Source organism: Clytia hemisphaerica, unplaced genomic scaffold (assembly GCF_902728285.1).
Source record: "Clytia hemisphaerica strain Z4C2 unplaced genomic scaffold, Clytia hemisphaerica genome assembly, whole genome shotgun sequence".
In the NCBI taxonomy this organism is placed as follows: domain Eukaryota; kingdom Metazoa; phylum Cnidaria; class Hydrozoa; order Leptothecata; family Clytiidae; genus Clytia; species Clytia hemisphaerica.
In genome coordinates, this window is record NW_027104019.1 from 285403 (window position 1) to 304817 (window position 19415).

The following is a 19415-nucleotide window of genomic DNA, read 5'->3' on the forward strand; positions in this document are numbered from 1 at the left end:
TCATCATTATTCATGATGTTTTAGACATGATTTATGAGAAGTTTGATGCATACTGGTCTATAACAATGTGGAAAGACTTTGGAGAAATTTTGGCCATTAATCGTAAGCTGCTCGAGTGCTTAAAATCTTGCATATGGCTAACTTCTCTCTGTCTCTAGTTTTATGGACGCACAAAACCATAAAACTCTGTAACTTGACAATGGAATGAAACTTTCAAACACACATCCATTGGAATTCGAAAGAGAATACTAAAATTACAACATTACAGTGCAAATTTAAAAACGATCTGAGCAGTTTTTGTGGTGTTATGTGTATGGCTGAAAATGATCCTGTTTTGTATTCATCATTTTTTGACTGGGCGACCGTTCCTTTTGATTTTTCAAACCTGACACAGATATTTTACAAATATATCGCTATGATAATTCAATAAAGGATACTAAAACACAATTCCTGTGTAAATTTGAACAAGATTGGAAAAAATTTAACAGTATTATGGCTGAAAATGATCGTTTTTGGACTTTGTATCGTACCGTCAACTGCTCCAACTTGGGACGAGTGTACGCAACATGGGACTTGTTGATATCTGGTCTGTATTTTCACTTACTGTAAAATCGAAAGAGAAATCGTGTATTTTTTAATACGCGGTTCATTAAACTCAGATCTAATGACTTTTGAGGTTCGGTGAAATGTTGGTGGAATGGCCCTCCCATGTTGCGTAAGATAGTCCCAAGTTGGAGCAGTTGACGGTAATTTCATCGCGGCTGGCGACACCGTTCCTTTTGATTTTTCAAACCCGGCACGGATTTTTCCAAATATACCACTATTTATACCATTTTATTTGGTTTATCCTACTCTCCCCCAAGTATTATCCCAACAGAAAAAATAATGCTTAGCTAAAAGCCTGTGGCCTCTAATTTGGCTATTTTTCTCCCCGAAATTTTATCTGGACAATCAAATCATGAACTTGGAAATATTGACTGACTTCTAAATGTTTATCTCATTTAGCTCCAATTTTGAACTTTTTAGTCAAGGATGAGTTGGCGGGGGGTGGGGTTGGTTCTTAAGGCAAGAAAGTGCATGTGTAATCACTTAGAAGAGCTAAACTTCCAGCTGGTTTATTTATTCGTTAAGATTATTTCTCATACTCGCTCTGCAATAGAACTATTACTTTGCTTCCTGATCTGTTCTGATTAGCAGTTTGTGGGCAACGTTCTAATACAACTAACTCAACAAGCTCATCTTTCACATCTTTTTAATCTCTTAAGCCGGAGCTTCCAGCGCAGCTGGTTTATTTGAACTTTGAACCGATTACACAATGTCAATATTTGACCAACTTTGTTTCTAAACCTTATAAACGTGTTTACAATTTGTTCTATTACACAATGAACGTGTAGCGAAACGGAAAAAAATGGTTTATTGGAAAATATGAGAAAAAAAAGTGTACGATATAGAAGGTAATTTGTAAGTGTTGAGGGTATTGTTTTTGCATCGCTATGACTCATTCTAACCCTTTGAAATGATGGTAAACCAGGTGAATAAAAAGTTTAAAAATGTGATTTTTTGGTGTTTTTCAGCCTTCTTGAGTGATTTTAGGCCAAAAAATGAGATTTTAGAAAGAAAATTTTTTTTCAATTTTTGTAATTTTTCTTTGAGGTTATATAGACAGTATTGATGCTTCATATTTTGAAAACATTGCGATGAATATAAAATGTTTTGTATGATTAAATTCTTATTTAGATATAATAGGACTTCAGTTAAGTAGGGGGAAATTTACTCGTTCTTTTTTAGGTCACTCAATTGTTTTGATCAAAGCACTTGTTGTATATTTTTGGAAAGCTATAAGAGGTAGGGGAATCAAAATTACTTAGGGTCAAAAATTAAAGAAAATTTTAGATTGAGAAAACGGAGACCTGTTGTATATTTTTGCAAAGCTCTCAAAAAATTAAGATTAGATATATATTGCGAGTATAGGTGATTTCAGTACCTAACTCGAGATATTGATCTTCAAAAAGCGCAAAAACTGGACAAAACAGCTGTTTCTGGCTAAAAAACACTGTTTTAAATCATGCTTGATGTTGGGCATTGTTATCAATAATTTTTTTGTGTGAAAAATATTAGGAAAAAGTATATTATATCATATGAACATTAGGAAAAAGCCCAATGAAAATCTGCTAAAATGGCAATTTCCGGCATATTTTCAGCCGGAAAAACATTTTTCTGAAAAATCCGACTCGGCCACATTTTGGGAATTGCTAATATGCATCTATGTGTAAAATATCGGAAAAAACTAAAGGTAAAATCTTGAGAAAATGCCAAAATACGGTTTTTCAGGAATAATTCCAGCATTTTCGGCCGGGAATTTTTTTTCAAAAATCGGGCTCCATCACTTTTTTGCATCATTGTGTAAAATATCAGAAATAACTAATGAGCCAATACCGAGAAAAGCTGGTTACAGACGAACACACAAACGCACAATTAATTTAAAGGAGTTCTGAGGTAAGTCCAAAAATGGAATTTATGCATTCTAAGAAAGTTCAGTTATTTTGCATCCATTCAAATATCTTTAGTGTTTGCTCGATTCATAAAGCAGTATTGTTTAAAAGTATCAATTTTGGCAAAACACAAATATAATTTTGCAAAAATCCACTATTTACAAAAAAATGGTCTCAAGAAGACAAATTTGCCCTGAGAAGACCAAAATAGGGTGTTCTCTGTGTCAAATAATACTTAAATACTTTTAGTAAATCAAGGGTAATAAAATACCACTTATCTAAAATAGGGTTGTAGAGTGCAAAAAAATATCGACAATCTTTTTAGTACTCATATGTCTGATATCTTAGTACTGACCCCCTACAGGGTGTCTACAGATTTTTTTTCGGGATTTTCAAGGTTTTCAAGGTTTTTTTGGTCATTTTTAAGTGATTTTTCAAGGTTTTTTGGCTAAAACTTTGGCACATTTCAAGGTTGACATGGCTCTTTACAGGAATTTTTTTTTTCAGAATAGAGGACAGCAAATAAAATTGATTCGCTTTTGGTGCCCGGGGAATTACTTTCACAGTAAAGGGCTCTGACCATAGTGAATTTTTCATAATTGCTGTGTTTAAAATGTGTTTTCTGGCTGATGTAACCAACAAAACTATGGCATGTTATACATTTTCTGTTAGACAAACTATTCCTGAATCTGAAAATTCAAAAATTGCATTGAAAAAATTTGATGAAGAAGAAAATGAAAACTTTTGCGAGGAAGAGTATTTCAACTTTGAAGAGCTTAGTTTCGACGAAGAAAAAACATTTTGAAAATTTTTTCGCAGTAGATGGTGTATCTTTTACCGAACAATAAAAATTTTTGCGGAAAATTTTTGTAAATGCTTCTTTGTCTCGATATCTTCAAAATAGTGGTTTTTCAACAATTTTTCATCTGGATTTTGCTTAAAAAAACAACATAACTTTTGACACGTCTTTTTAGAAAAACTTTCCGCAAAATTTAAAATAGTTCAATTCTTTGCGGACAGTGTAAAGAAATTTTGAAACAAAAAAGTTAATTACCCATTAAAACTAAGCACTTTTTGTAAAAGAGGGTGAAGCAACATATTATTAAAATCTTTTTAAAGTTCATAACGTCATTTTTGCAATTAAATTCTTAATTACTCTTAGGGGATTCGATTAAAAAGCAATTTATAAAGGCAATTCTTTGTTAAAAGTGTTAAGGAACCTGAAATATAACTCATGTTCAAATACCAAAATCAATTTTTGGACTATGGTCAGAGCCCTTAAATTCCTATCTCCCTCTCGAGAACAATACTACAAAGAGAAATAATCCAGCTCCCTAGTCTTCCAACTGTAGGAATAAAAAATTAGAAGCGAAACCAATTGTTTACAGTGACCGAGGAGGCGAGAGAAAATTTTGATTTTGACTCTTTCAAATGGCTAAAAAGCGCCTTGTTTTTGATTTTGTTTTTTACAAAAATCAATTTCCAAAAGAGTTATTTTAAGGAATCTTCGAAATTTTATTGATGAACGGCCATTATTCCAAGACGCCCTGAAGCGATTTGAAAATTGGGGAGCAGTCGATTTCTTAGGGATCATGCAAACATGAAATTAGTGACAAAAACTCAGTTAATGATAAAAGAATATGTTGCATTCGTTGCGACAGAATCACAACAGAAACAGGGAAATATGGAATTCTCTAAATGTTATAAAGGTTTATAGCGCCGCAGGCGGTTTTTTACTTATTCTTACTTTTCGAATGTCTGGATAGTGCTTTTCAAGGTTTTTAACGATTTTTCAAGGTTTTCAAGGTTTTTCCCAGAAAATTGATAGTTTTCAAGGTAGAAAATTGATAGTTTTCAAGGTTTTCAAGGTTGGGTGGTTCATTTTCAAGGTTTTCAAGGTTTTCAAGGTCCCGTAGACACCCTGCCCTATATAATATAGCTTTCTATCTTTTAAAACATGGAACAAACGCGAAACAGTAAGTCATTGTTTTTTTAGATTTAAAGATGTGATAAAAAATGAATCAAAATTTGACTTCAAAGATACAAAACCTTGGATGGCAACAGATTAATCCTGACAAATGCACCAAAGATCTCTCTTTATATGAGCAAATCCATAAGAACTCATGCACCGTTCAAAATTGTCAAAATAAACAATTTGATCTCGGAAATGGACAGACATTTAGAACTCCCATTGAAGCTGCAGAGTATCTTTTGGAGAGAGAATATGGGGAAAGCTTTCTTTTCGAAAATGATTGTCACGAACCTGTTTTTATTCCACAAGAATTCACATCAAACCAATATCTGAAAGACTCATCTGTGGCAGTACTGGACTATGACATTACAGAGACAATCCGTAAGACCTTGCAAAACCTTTTAAAAGGATCCCCTAATCATTGGTTCACTAAAGCTTTGGACGCATTAATTGGTACCCAAAAATCTCAACACCAACACTATATCCAAGAAATTAATCAAAAAGCCTTTGAAGATTGGAAACTGAATGTCAAAATAATGCACCTGGTTGTTAAATTTGCAGAATATGACAAGCTATGTCTACCATCAACTATAGACGAGCCAGGCATTTTTATCCAACGTTGTATTAACGAAATTAATACACTACCTTCGGGTAGCAAAAAACCGAATCCACTTCAACAACTTCAAGCCATTCTCCAAGACTTTTTTGGTGCCTCAAAGAAAAGTTCAAAGCGTAAGATTAATAAACTTTTCAACGAAAATTTACCAACAAATCCAATGATAAAATGGATGCTTGAATTAGAATTGTCAGATATCGGGGAGAAGACTGAATTTGATTTCTTTGAGCAGCTTTCTTTGAAAACAGGGGACACTCTTAAAGATGCAGTCATTCTTCAATCAGCAACTTTCATGACAGATATTTCAAAGAAAAAGCACCAAGAAGTTGATTTTCTGATCATCTTTTGGCAACGCAAACTAATTATTGGAGTTGAAATTAAACGACAATTGACAGATACCAAAGCCTTTGACCAACTTGAAAAGTACCAAAAAATATTTGAGGAAAGGTTAGGAGACCAGCTTGGCCATGGTTGGACCTTCTACCCTACTATTTATGTTGAAAATGACAACGGATTAGGTGAAACTCAGCACTTCATCAATATGAACAGTGACATTCCCTCATGGATTTCAAGCATCTTAAGAAGGTTTCCAGTAACATCACACCAGATTCCATTCGTCCATCCATTGGAGCAACTCAAAAAGGTTCTTCAGATCATTGTGTTCACTATACATATCTCCAAAAAAAACCTCCAAAGGCCAATTACATCATCAAACTGGATCGACTACGTAAATAAAGTAATAGATTCGTTATACACTTTAGACAATATTATTTTTTATTCGCGAAACCAATTAAATATTTTGACTGCAAATGAAAACAAACTACTTATCAAAGCTGGTTATGGCACAGGAAAGTCGTTCTTAATCCAAGAAAAAGCCAAGCTTCTAGACAGAGAGCCACAATTCACAGGCAAAATATTGTATGTTTTGGATTCTGGAAGAGAGACTCTTTTCTATCATCAATTGAAAATGGAGTTTAAAGACACAAACATCAATTTGATGATAACGGTAAGCGCTCTAAAATGTTAATTACTCACTCTTTAGTAAGGTAATTTTGAGTGGACAACCTCAATAATTTCTGTGTTTTTATTATCATTCTTCTTAAATAGAGAATTATGGTCCAACAATGTAAGGGCCCAAAATGGTCAAAAAAAAAGGAAAGTGTTTATTTTGAAATGTACAAACAAACATTATGAATGCTGCAAATTGCTCTAAAGCTCCAAAGTGTTACACATTATTGTTTCGATATAAAATCAGTGTGCAAATTTTCAGAGCTAATGAACAATTTTACAGTTTTTAAGAGCCATTTTCTGTAAGAGTAGGGCGGGTCCAGATAGTAAGGAATTTTAAATGATCTCATTTTTGGATATTTTGTTCTACAAGGTGAAAAAATGAGAAATCCAAAAGGACAAGTCTCAAAAATCCATAATGGTGGATCTATGGGGTTTTAAAGATTTTGCGAAAATTCAAAAAAGCCAAAAATTAGCTGAAATAGCAATTTCTAGCCCTAATAACTTTTTGCGCCCTAAAGATCACATGGATTTTTTTTCATATATTGAAACTATACCAAAAATATTACCAAAATCCGAAAAAAAAAAATTTGTGACCATAAGGGCGCGCTGCTATGGTGGCCCAAAAATACAAACTTTTCAATTTTCGGTGTACTTTGAGCTCATTTTGCAGTCCATCTAGAAGAAATTTTCACAGAAAATTGAATAAGAATGAAAGAACACCATTTGGACTGCCTAAAAATCAAATTTTCAAAGTCTGAAATTTTCTCAATATGGCGCCATTATGGTTCAAATGCGGTAATAATTTTAAAAAGTAGCATCTTTGAGCTGTGCCAGCCGTCTGCGCCCCAAAATCTGGAAAATTTCACTTTGAGGGTCTGATAGTCCACCAAGTTGACTTTCAAAAACAACAAACAGAACTTTGTGATCTCTAAAACCATCATGGAAAAAAATTAAATTGAAAATTTTTTTTGCTTGTCCGAAAACGTCACTTTTTTGCTATTTTGACAAGCTTTGCAGCCTTTCAACAGCAGTTTGCAAACATGAAATTTGACAATCTATTCATAATTTACTTGAAATATTATCTAAAAGACCCAAAAAGTGATTTAAAACTCTTTTTTATCACATAAAAAGGCTAAAATATCTGTAAATAAGTAAATTTTAGGTAAATTTGGTGAATTTGGGTAATATTAAGAGCCTTTTTTTAAATCTTCAGAATAAAGAAAGTATGATACCTCACCCTCTTGGATTTTGATCTAATGATCTATCACACAAGAAAATAAGACTCTGAAAATTTCACTTTGATAATCTCAAGTAGTTTTGCAGGTACAGTGTCTCAAAGATAGGCTACTAAGCAAAAATTGACCCCTAAAAACTCTGGTGGGGAGCAGATTTTGAAAGCCAATTAATTTTTATTCAAGTACATTAGAAAGCTGATTTACAGTGGATTTCTAGAACTTTTTGTAAGGAATCAGAAAAAATCAAATTGAGTCTCCAAAATCTTCCCCGACAATCTCTAGCAGTAGCACCTCCTGTAGAGGGCTTCAAACTTTGCGTAATCTGGGTTTGGATGCACTTTTAGCTGTCTGCTGATGGTCCTTGTGACTTTTTTAAAACTAACTTTTGACCTGGAGTGGTTTACTGGTCGGTTTTGGCCACAAAAATAACATTTTCAGGATTTCTATCTTTGCGTAACTGACAAAAATGGCCGAAAAAATTGCTATTTTAGCAGATCTGAAGCAAAATTCAAGATGGCGTATCTTTTTGCGGCAACAACAATTTTTTTTTGAAACTTTCAGCAAGGCTTCCTTAGTAGGTCTAGTTTATAGCCTCAAAAAATCTCAGTGGGTTTTTGAAGTCTCTTAAAGATATGATCGATTAAAAATTTACTTAACTTTGTTGTCTTTTCCCTCTTAAAATGCTAAATCAGGCCCACTTAGGGGCTCTAAAGGTTAATTTTGGTCAAAATATTGGTCTTTCTTCTACACCCAACTAATCATTGGCATTAGGGGGACAACTGCAAAAAATTTCAGGTCATTTCCATCAACAGATAACATTTTATGGCAGTTTCTTAATTTTTAAGTACAGAATATGTAAAAAAATGAGACTGACATCTGGCCTTTCCTACCATTCCAGGGCCTATATTTCAAGGAAAAGCCTCAACCTTTCACAGTTTGGTGAATATCAGTCTTAAATATAAGCAGGTTACTTCAACTAAATGAGTTTAACAGTACTTAATTCCTATTCAAAAACCTTTTAGACTCATTCAGAAATCCTACTTTGACAATAATTTGCACTTTACCACAAAATTTCTCTGAGTCCAAGTATCGTGATTAGCTTTAGACTCTGACTGTCCAAAATTTCTTGTCCAGAACATTTAAACCGCATTGTAAAATATCACCCTAGCAATGTTGCTTTGGTTATTAAGAATCAACAAGTAAGGCTGTTACGTTAGTGTACACTAATATAGAGATATTGGACGGTCTAAAAGTTAATCACAACATTGGCTTTCAAAATCTGCTCCCCAACAGAGTTCATGATTTTTAGGGGTCAATTTTCGCTTAGTAGCCTATCTTTGAGACACTGTACCTGCAAAACTACTTGAGATATCAAAGTGAAATTTTCAGAGTCTTATTTTCTTGTGTGATAGATCATTAGATCATTAGATCAAATTCTAAGAGGGTGAGGTATCATACTTTCTTTATTCTGAAGATTAAAAAAAAAGGCTCTTAAAGGGACCCCTCGCTTGTTTGTGATCTTTATGAAATCAAATTATATTGGTCCAAAAACCCCTAACAGCATATTCAAAGAACATAAAACTTACTGCTAGTTCCTGTAGAGATATCGAAAAATTCCTCTGAAAACAGTATGGCCTCTCCGTCTGACTGAAACCAACACAACCAGGGCTCATTGGGAGTTCTGAAGCCGATACCGATTCTCCATAAACCCGCAACTCGACTCCAAGCAAAGGGTTTTTCTTAGGAGAAGAGCGCGGATTCTAGACTTTTTTTCCATGATGGTTAGAGATCACAAAGTTCTGTTTGTTGTTTTTGAAAGTCAACTTGGTGGACTATTAGACCCTCAAAGTGAAATTTTCCAGATTTTAGGGTGCAGGTGGCTGGCGCAGCTCAAAGATACTACTTTTTAAAATTATTACCGCATTTGAACCATAATGGCACCATATTGAGAAAATTTCAGACTTTGAAAATTTGATTTTTAGGCAGTCCAAATGGTGTTCTTTCATTCTTATTCAATTTTCTGTGAAAATTTCTTCTAGATGGGCTGCAAAATGAGCTCAAAGTACACCGAAAATTGAAAAGTTTGTATTTTTGGGCCACCATAGCTGCGCGCGCCCTTATGGTCACAAATTTTTTTTTGGATTTTGGTAGTATTTTTGGTATACCGGCTGCACCAAAAAAAAGTATACAACTTTGCCGAGATATTGTGAGCTTCAGGATTTAATTTTTTTGTTCATTCTTTTTTTATTGTATAGAGGATGCTTTAACTTGAATTTTGAGCTATCATACATTAAATTTGAAAAAGTGGTTCGAAAGTTATTTCCAAAAAACTGACTTTTTTTCCATGTCGAAATTTCAAAAAATCATTAAAAACAGTGAGCAAACTTTTCTTTTGACACTTACCTTCTTTACACATGGAAATATCAAAAAATGCAATTGTGTTCATCAAAATTCGTTATGGAATTTAATAATATGGTAAAACAAGCTATTCCCACGTGGGATAATATTTTTGGAAAGGCTGAAAGATTTTTTTGGAAATCTCCAAGAGAGGTTTTGATTCTATGTGTGTGCTATGTGAGAAATTATTTGAAAAAATAGATCACCATTCCTCGACTAGTTGCTCAAAGAACTTGGGTCTGCATCGAGTTTGCTGGCGTTGGAAATGTTCATAACGTGCAAATGAGATGGACAAACTGTTGGCATAATATACGATAAGAGAAAAAGGAATAAAAAAAACAATGAAATTGTGTTTTTGTCATTTTGTCTCATTTATCGCGTGATAGCTGTTTTTAATGATTTTTTGAAATTTCGACATGGAAAAAAAGTCAGTTTTTTGGAAATAACTTTTGAACTACTTTTTCAACCTTAATGTATGATAGCTCAAAATTCAAGTTAGAGCATCCTCTTTACGATAAAAAAAGAATGAACAAAAAATTTAAATGCTGAAGCTCACAATATCTCGACAAACCTGTATACTTTTTTTTGGTGCACCTGGTAGTTTCAATATATGAAAAAAAATCCACGTGATCTTTAGTGCGCAAAAGTTATTCGGGCTAGAAATTGCTATCTATCTTTTTTGAATTTTCGCAAAACCTTTAAAACCCCATAAATCCACCATTATGGATTTTTGAGACTTGTCCTTTTGGATTTCTCATTTTTTCACCTTGAAGAACAATAAAATATTCAAAAATGAGATCATTTAAAATTCCTTACTATCTGGATGCTCAAATTTTGCCCCACTCTTACAGAAAATGGCTCTTAAGCTAAGTTTCTACACTTTTGAGTACCTATTTTATTAGAATCAGCAATATTTAAGCTTGCTATAGTCTCTAGAGGATCTACACATTATTTAAGTACCTTACCATTAAATTTGCCGAAAAAACATTATTTAAGGATGGGGAAACGATAAGCTCGAATTTGAGCACGTGGCAAGCAAGTGGCTTTGAGAAAATAACCCACAGAAACTCTACAAAACATTTTTGACAATAATTGAGATTTCATATTACTTTATCTTGAACAATTTTCAGGGCCAAACAGACTATGATGCAATGGCAATGATTGTTACAGCTAAAGGAATCAAAGCAATCTTTGTTGACGAATGGAAAGGCAATTATACTTTGTTGAAGTATTTTCATATATATCCACCTCGTCCTGCAGAAATTATTTGGCTTTCATCTAACGTATTATACAACACCGGAATACATTATCATGATCTTATAAAGGAGGGGTTCAAGATCATCCAACTAGATCACAATTTCCGTAATTCAAAGAATATTGTTAGAAGAGCAATGCAATATGCTGAAAAGACAAGACCTGAAGATGCAGCTGGTATCATTAAGCCTCCTCAGGTTTTCCCAGTCGGTCCTTCACCTGTGTACGTGAAATCAGTTCTCAATGCAGTATTGTTAGAACATAAAAGACTACAAACTACCAATGGAATCCTTGTCCTAACCAATTTAAAATTCCCAGTAGCCCAGAATCTTATCTCATCAAAGGTCTCTCAAGTAAAAGTATTTCCAACTGATTTCTCGGCCATTGAAAATGCTTTTCAATTTTTGCAAAGAGGTGGTGTTTTGGTAATCAGTGCAGACTATATAGATGGTTTCGAATGGCCTACTATTATTGTTGATAGTGATATTAAGGGTTGTAACGCAATGTTGAGGTGTAAAACAAATATGTACATTGTAGGGTTCAGAGAAGACAATTTACCAAACACTTTCCCATATACAGAGATTAGTAAATTAGTTGAATTTTCAGGAGAACCAGAAGAAAGCTTGATTTATGAATTCAAGGGATTTGCTAACAACATGATAAATAAACTTACTATAAAAGAATCCATTTTTAAAATGCAGATACATTTATCAACACTGAAAGATTCATTGAAAAGTATACAGATTATTGAGCAGAGAAAATCTTCTTTATTGATAGATGATCATTTATGGAAAGTCATGGAATTTGTAACTCGTTGTATCATTTTACTGGATCTTGGTAAATTGAAACAACAGGCTTTGAAATATTATAAAAACTTGGACTTCAACGAAAGTAATCATAACCCTTTGCAACCAAGGGATACATCTTTGACAGGTTGTCGAAATTATATACGGGACTTGAATGAATTTGAAGAGCTTGCTCCTATATTATATATTAGCGAGGTTAAGCAAGAAGCTCTCTATTACGTACGGAATCTATTACGTAGATTTTTAGACTGGATCCGTTTTAGTCTGATTACTAAAGCTTCACAGCATAGAAAAAAAAGTGGTTAAGCAAAAAGGCGATCTATGACGTATGACGTAATGTTTATTTTTCCTTATCTCACTTTCGGCCCCAACTTTTATTTTTATTTTTTTCTTTTCCAGCTTTCTTGTTGGTGGTTTGGTCTAGAAAAACCCCTTACTTTCAATCTTAATCTACTTAGTTTTTTCCCAAGACAAATGTTTTCACAAAAATTAAAACTAGACAAGCATAGTCAGAGTTTTCTCTATATTACTTTTACTATTTTTATTCAACATTTTTATAAACAAAAAATATGTCTATGACTTAACATTTCAATGAATTCTCAACATTGCAATAAAAATATATAATTTCATAATTTCATTCCTAGTTTACATAGGTACCAATCAAAAATTACTGCTTTATTTATAAACAAAAAAATAATCTGTAAGAGCATAGTGTACAGTCTGTCATCCTTTTATTTAGCTGCATTTCTATACGAATGCTTCACCATTAGCATTACCAATAAAAACACTCTTATAAAAAAGTGTGCAAACCAGGTCTCGAGTTTCATATCTGGCAGGTGTTCCTTCTTCTGCTTCTTCTGCATCTTTGCATTCCAAGTAGGTATCAATATCACCTTTTTAGGAAGGGAGATGTCTCTTTAGAATCCAACCAAACTTTCTGTTAGTCTGGAACGTTATAACATTATGATGTCGAAGAAGTTGAAGGATGACCAGTCAATAAAAATTTTTCAGTAAAGGATTGAGAACTTAAAGCAGTAGCGGTTGTCCAGAAGATAGCTTTATATAATGTTTGAGAACTCAGGCTGATTTGTACGTACAATATATAGTTGATGATGGAACAATAAATAAAGATTTCTTCTGTTATGCTTCGGGCATCGGGTGGAAGGGTAAATTTATTTGAGCTTGGCAGATCAGTCTTTTTCGTGTTTGTTGCTTTGGGTGGGTGACATTATAACTTTGGCTTCTTCACACTTGATGGTGGCACCAAAGAAACACTGAAAAACATGAAAAAGAAATATGGTTACATGCTGTTCACTGTAATGGTTACTTTGAATGTATTTGGACTTTGAGAGCATATAAAAAGCAAGATAAAAAAGAGAAGAAAAAAAAAGAACCAGAAAGAAACTTCTGTTTGTTTTGGTTTGATAAAAAAGTCAGCAAAGATTATTTTATTACACTTACATCTTGACCTTCTTTTGTGCAATAAATCCTTTCACTTTGTTTGTATGCATCATAGTTTCCACAGATGAGATTCAAAAAATTTCTTCTGCTAGTTTTCTCAGCTCAAACTTGTCAGAAATCAAAATAAAAATTTACCAAATTTCTTTTCTGTTTACATTTTTTCGGGTGATTTTTGATCCTAAACGATTCAGCCCAATCTCGGTAAGGTAAATTTCCCATGGATCATGCTTATATCCTAATCGATATCTATTACGTGAGATTGGAGAATTTCGCGCAATAGATCCACTCCCCAAGCTATGACGTACAGGTCAAATCTCACGGGAAAGAGTTAGCCTTGAGATTTGGGCTCTAGCCCGCGAAAAACTCACGTAATAGATTCCGTACGTAATAGATAGCTTCTTGCTTAACCTCGCTATTGATCCTATGACTGTTATAATTCCACACCGGGAACTGGACGGCATCTTAATTAGATTAAACAGTATTTATTAAGAGTATTGTGTAAATTTTGTTAAAATTCAAAAGAAAAACCTTCATTATTTCTCACTTTACTTCATAACAAAAGAATACATTATTAGTTCTACAGATACCAAAAATCGATTTTAGGTTAAGAGATCATATAGGAAATATCATAAACTGATAGGGTTTTATTCAGTTCAATCACATTATGACCTGAATTAGAAAAAAACAAGTGATACTTTTATGGACCTACCCAGCCAATCAAAACCAAAAATCACCCTTTTCAAACAAAAAATGGTAGAATTCTCTACCAAATGAGCCACATGGTTTCTATTGCAGATTATATTGACACCAGTATTTAGAATCTAAGTAGATATAAGAAATAAAATGATATTAACCTTGAAATTTTGTCTATCATCTTGATCAACTTTCTTCCCATTGATAAACCATCCCCAACTTCTTGCATACTTTGAACTTGTCACGCAACTGAACTTTGTAAACTCGTTGATCTTTTTTATCCGAATTCTTGGCAAGTAGCTGTGTATCTGAGGAGCTTTGAACAAAATAACGTCAAACTTGATTGGGGGCTCTACAAGGGTTTACAATTTCCTTAGTGCCAAAGAATCTTTGTCTATTTCCCAGATTCAGTGAAAAATGTTTTACTAATTTTTCCTTTGTTTTTAAACCATTTTACCTAATTCTAAAATTTATAAAATAAAATATTCCCTTTGCCAAGATTTCAAAATGTAAAAAATAAATATATTTACTATGCAGAGCCAATTTAAGAATTCCGAAATACTTTATATAGTTTGTAAAATTAAATGCAAACCTGCTTTTGGCGGTATGTCAACAGAATTAACAAGTGAAGGATGATCGAAAGGAACACAATGATATGTTCCACTATCTGCCTCTCTAATACCGATCAGTATGAGTTTCCTCTGATTGTCGTTGTGCTTATAAAGGCGACCAGTTGCTTTAAAATAGCGTTCAATGCCCCATTCTTTAGTATCTTTATACCTAAGAGAAAATTTTAGATCACTCATTGGAAAATTTGATTATTTACAGGTTATTCAATTGTTTACAGAGACAAAGGTTCAAAATTTAAACTGGGCGAACCATCCGAACCTCAATCAAATATACAATAATCTACCACGCATCTCGCGTATACTCACCAATAGAAGACTTCAGTTCGCAGGCCACTGTTTTCGAGCAAAAGAAGAATTAATATCCAGACTTCTTTTCTGGTCACCAACGGGTCTAGTAAGACTAAGGAAGTTGACCTTCCTGGAAACTCTGAAGAGGGAAACAGGTCTCTAGATTGAGGAAATAAAGACAGTCATGCAAGATCGGGTATTGTGGAAGGAAGGCTATGCAAATTTTCCGACGTAAGTCGAAAGATGATGATGATGACAGAGACAAATTTGCAGTAAATATACAATCTTTTTTAAATTGATTTTGCTGATTGGTTACATTTTCAATTTTTAAAATAAATTTTAAAACTCTATATGTATTTTTAAGCTATGTTTTCTCATGCTCACAGTATTAACATACTTGTATAAATATTAAATATTTTTTTGTCTTACTTAGTATTGTGACAGTTTAATTCAAAACCCTGACAATGCCTCTTGTTCAGAATATCATTTTAAACATAATCAAATTGAAATCTATACTTACCACTGAATTGATATTCTCTTTTCACAAATAGTCTTTCTCTTTGCAGATTCTCTTTGCTTTGGTGCATTGATGCATGTCAACACATAATCTGAGCTATTGTTACTGCGCTTTCTAATCTGAAGACCTGTCCCTGTAGAATGAATTAATGAAACTGAATAAAACTACCACTTGCCATTCATATTCTTTTTTTTGTGAGGCCAAAAGATTCAGTTGAATTTGAAATCATAGCTCAAAATTATCCAAAGAATTAAAAAAAATCAGTTTCGTTTGACTAAGAGTTATTACAAAGCAAAGTGGGTCAAACTTGCATGGTGATGGGTATGCCAAGCTAAAGTTTGAAAGATCTACCCTTTGAGAGACTATTAGTATAGTAGTGGTAGCAGAAGTTTCATGAACTGAAAATTAGGAATATACTATCGTCAATTACTGGGCAAATCTTTTGTTAGGTACTTTTTGAGATATTCAAATTTTAAGTGGCATTATCAATTATGATGTCCATAGTCATCCTGGGTCAGTCTCCCCCCAGGAAAAAAATTATTGCCAGGTTATGAGCCCCCCCCCCTGAAAGTGAAAAAAGCCCTGCCCTTTTCTAATTTTGGAAACTTCCACTGCCCCTTGCTCCCCCAAAAATAGTGTTTCTGGAGACTATTATCCAGCGACTACTCTGTAAAGCTTAATTAATTTCAAGCAATCAAATAAATCTGTTTGAGAATTAAAATTTTGACATAAGATCATTTTATATTTTAGCTTATTTAAATTTATACTTATATTTGATTTTAAAGGAACTTATATTTTAATCTATCTATTGCTGACACCATATTTTTCATTTTTTTCTTTTCTCGTCTACAGTATTTGGCAAAGATTTTTTGTTGAAATTTTGACAGAAAGGGGGGAAGAAACAACAATGTCATAAAGTAGTTTTTCCTAATTTCTCAAAAAAGACAAAAAATTAATCTTATTAAAAGCAATTTCTGAAATCTACGTCTTAGTAAGCTTCTATTGAAGTATATATTCTAGCATGCCTCAATCTCATTCCTGTGTATTCCAGGCTTTATTTAAGTTACTGATGGACACCAGAGAAATTGCTCACCGCATCGCATATGTCATAATTATTCTAACTCAAATTTGTACGAGTTCCAATCCCATAGTTCATTTGGAAATGATTGGGAAAGCGTGAAAGTTTATTAGCTTTCTTTTGATATTGTAAGCTTTTAACGTGCAATATCAGTTAACGAAAAGGAGGATGGAATTGCATCTCTCCTGAAAATTTCACAACAATTAATTTAGAGGAAAAGAAGTTATAATTAAAAGGAGTTCTTTACCTATCGTTTCTCTGCTGGGTTTCCTTGTGAGAACTGGATTTTTACCTACTGTTTTTTTACGCTCGCCCCCTGTAGTTTCCAGCAGTCGCTAAAATCAAAACAATGGAAAATTGTTTGGATGCGGGCGCAATTGACACTACTTAACAGTGTATTGCTAATTTATCAGTTTATGGTGTTTTTTTTGTACTCCTTTCACCAGACGGTGTCAATCGAACAAGTTCGAATGAAAATCGCGATCAAACCAATCAAATGTAATCAAACGCAATCGAATAATTGAGATTCAAATGTCGAATGCAGTAGAATCTCAATCGAACGGCGGATTTCTGGGTAATAATATTCAATTGTGTTTGATTGGTATTACGTTCAATCGAGGTTTGAATATGTTTAATTAGTTCGATTACGATAATGTTTTATTAGATTGATTGTAACTAAATTAGCCCACTCCCTTAGAGCTTTAGCAGGGGCGGCCACCAATACGCCATTGGGAAATCAAGTAATGATTGAGTGTATAAATTAAAGCCAAAAAACCTTTGTCCGCTATCAGCACGCGCGGTAATCTTTGCCCGCTTCAATTCTTTGATAATGAATAAGAGAGGTGCGCTTAGCTAAGCCGTGCTCGCGGGCGATAAATTTATGTTTATTTATCTTGTATATTTTAGTGGTATTTATCCAATGAAAAGGATGTTGACAAAATATGCATGTCGCTGACAAAATATGCACGGCATTGATTATGACATCATTAAATATGTCAATGTCGATTCAACGCCCGTTAAAGAAAATAATTCGTAGATAGTTCTTTTTATCTTGAAATTTAGAAATACAAACAAAAAAAGAATCAAATTTAAGATTTGTTTCCTATGTAGATTATATTAGCGTTAGAATACGGTGAAGGAAAGTTCCAATTTTCAATTATCGGGAAATCGGGGAAACCGGTTCACCACGTGGATAAAAAACATACGGAATGAAACCTGACAGAAGGTTTTCAACCAGATTTATTCAGATAAAGCTATAAGAGGTTCATTACTTGTGGATTTTAAAACCTACATAACCAAAAACGAAAGTTGTCGGGAAGGAAAAAACGCAAGACAGAAGGTTTGGTTGTGTTGATCAGGTATGTTTTTATTCTATCCGAACTAATGTTATAAAAGACCAAGGAGGCCCTGACTGGCACGAGACGAGAGCAATCAAAGCGAGCGAATGGCAATTGAATCAATCAAACATAATTGAACATAATCGAATAGACCTTTTTTCAAAGAGGCCACCCTGTTGAATAATTATGTAGTCCAGTAGAAAAACAATGATAAAACCATGCATAATTATTAATATATGCATGATACAGTAATTATGCATGGCTCTATCATTGTTTTTATGGCTGGACTACATAATTATTCAACAGGACGTCCTCTTTGAAAAAAGGTCTATACAATCAAGCTTAATTGAAACAATCAAACGGCGCAGATCCTGGGTTATATTCGATTACGTTTGGCAATCAAATCCCAATTATTCGATTGCGTTTCGGTGTTCGATCTGTTCGATTAACACTGTCTGGCTTTGAGAAACTTTTGTACTTTTGTGTAAAAAAGGGACACTATATATGACTCATGTACCTGACACAAAATTTTAACGTTTGACAACAAGGATGTTTCATAAATGGTAGGTATTAGAAATTGTAACAAAATTGAACTGATATACTTACTTTTCTTTTTTCCCCTCTGTGAGGTTTTCCCCTGCTGGGTGCACTGGTTTGCAATGAAAAGACATATGAAAACTAAACTAATTTTCCTTTTTTTCAGTATCATAATGATTCAATAATTGCCATAGAAAGTACCCTAGGTAATGATATTCTTCTGGTTTAGAACTTTTGACTGTGCTGCAAAAAAAAATTATGATTTGCGAGCACGTGGGTTCTCATTTTCGCGCGTTTTTTTTTGTATAGAGAGAAATTAGAGAAAGTAGCGCAGCGAGCGCCGTCGGTAATATCCTAAAAAATTAATAAAAAAAGAGTCGCAAAGAGGCGAATGATAAAGTTAACATTTTCGATAGTATATAACACCCGCTTCTCACGTTCTCACAGACCCACTGGAAAAATTGCCCGAAATATCGTCCCCAAAATTGTGCTCTATAATTTTTTGTCCAACTGAAAATAATCAGATAAGAAAATTCTTACAGTTAGTCCACTAGCGTCCCCCGCCGAAATGCGTATCATAGATTAATGCTGCGAAAGCGCTATGTCGTTTACTTGAATCGCAAGCAAAAAAATGCACCGCAAAACTTCTAAAGGGATTCGCAAAAAAATAACCCGGCGCTTTTTAATGAAATTAACATTTTCAAAAACTATGAGAAATTGCCTAAAATTTGAGCCATAGATGAAAAGATTTGAGCAAAGCCAACCTTAAAAAACTAATTTGAAGATTAACTTCCCAAGAAAAAGATTTACGGGGGAGACGGAACCCACCTAGATCCGCGCACCGCCGGGTAGGCTATTTCCCGGAAATTTTGCCGGTCCTCAAACACTGACCCATTTCCATTTACATGTGCGAAATTATTTTTACTTTGGCGTATAAATAAGACCTCAGAAATCGAAGTGGTGTCTCGGGAATTGAATGACAAATTTGGTTGGTTGATATTCTGGCTGCTGCACGTTCGCAATCGGTCATTTTGTCTCACTTTAAGTTTTCAAGTTTTAATTAATTGTCTTGGGAACTTGTTGTTGCAAATA

At 33.7% G+C, this 19415-nt stretch overlaps 2 protein-coding genes across 2 annotated transcripts in view; one reads left to right on the plus strand and one right to left on the minus strand.

Moving 5' to 3' along the window:
- The window catches only part of LOC136811415 (fibroblast growth factor receptor-like), a 41928-nt gene extending 25158 nt beyond the window's left edge, over window positions 1-16770 (minus strand). The window contains exons 1-4 of the mRNA XM_067068019.1: window positions 16697-16770; window positions 15375-15504; window positions 14530-14717; window positions 14099-14253 (exon numbers count right to left, since the gene is read on the minus strand). The gene's annotated coding sequence lies outside the window, so the exon portion shown is untranslated. The remainder of the gene's footprint in view (window positions 1-14098; window positions 14254-14529; window positions 14718-15374; window positions 15505-16696) is intronic.
- Window positions 4495-12089, plus strand: LOC136811424 (uncharacterized). Its single transcript, XM_067068027.1, has 2 exons — window positions 4495-6086; window positions 10854-12089. The coding sequence occupies exons 1-2, from the start codon at window positions 4509-4511 to the stop codon at window positions 12087-12089; spliced, it is 2814 nt and encodes a 937-aa protein (XP_066924128.1). The 5' UTR covers window positions 4495-4508.
- Window positions 16771-19415: the final 2645 nt, after the last annotated feature.

What these genes read in the sequence shown, in the direction of transcription:
- LOC136811424 (XM_067068027.1), top strand. Translation starts at nt 4,509, where the DNA reads ATGAATCAAAATTTGACTTCAAAGATACAAAACCTTGGATGGCAACAG. An exon ending in ACATCAATTTGATGATAACG is followed by an intron (nt 6,087 to 10,853) that starts GTAAGCGCTCTA and finishes AACAATTTTCAG; the next exon opens with GGCCAAACAGACTATGATGC.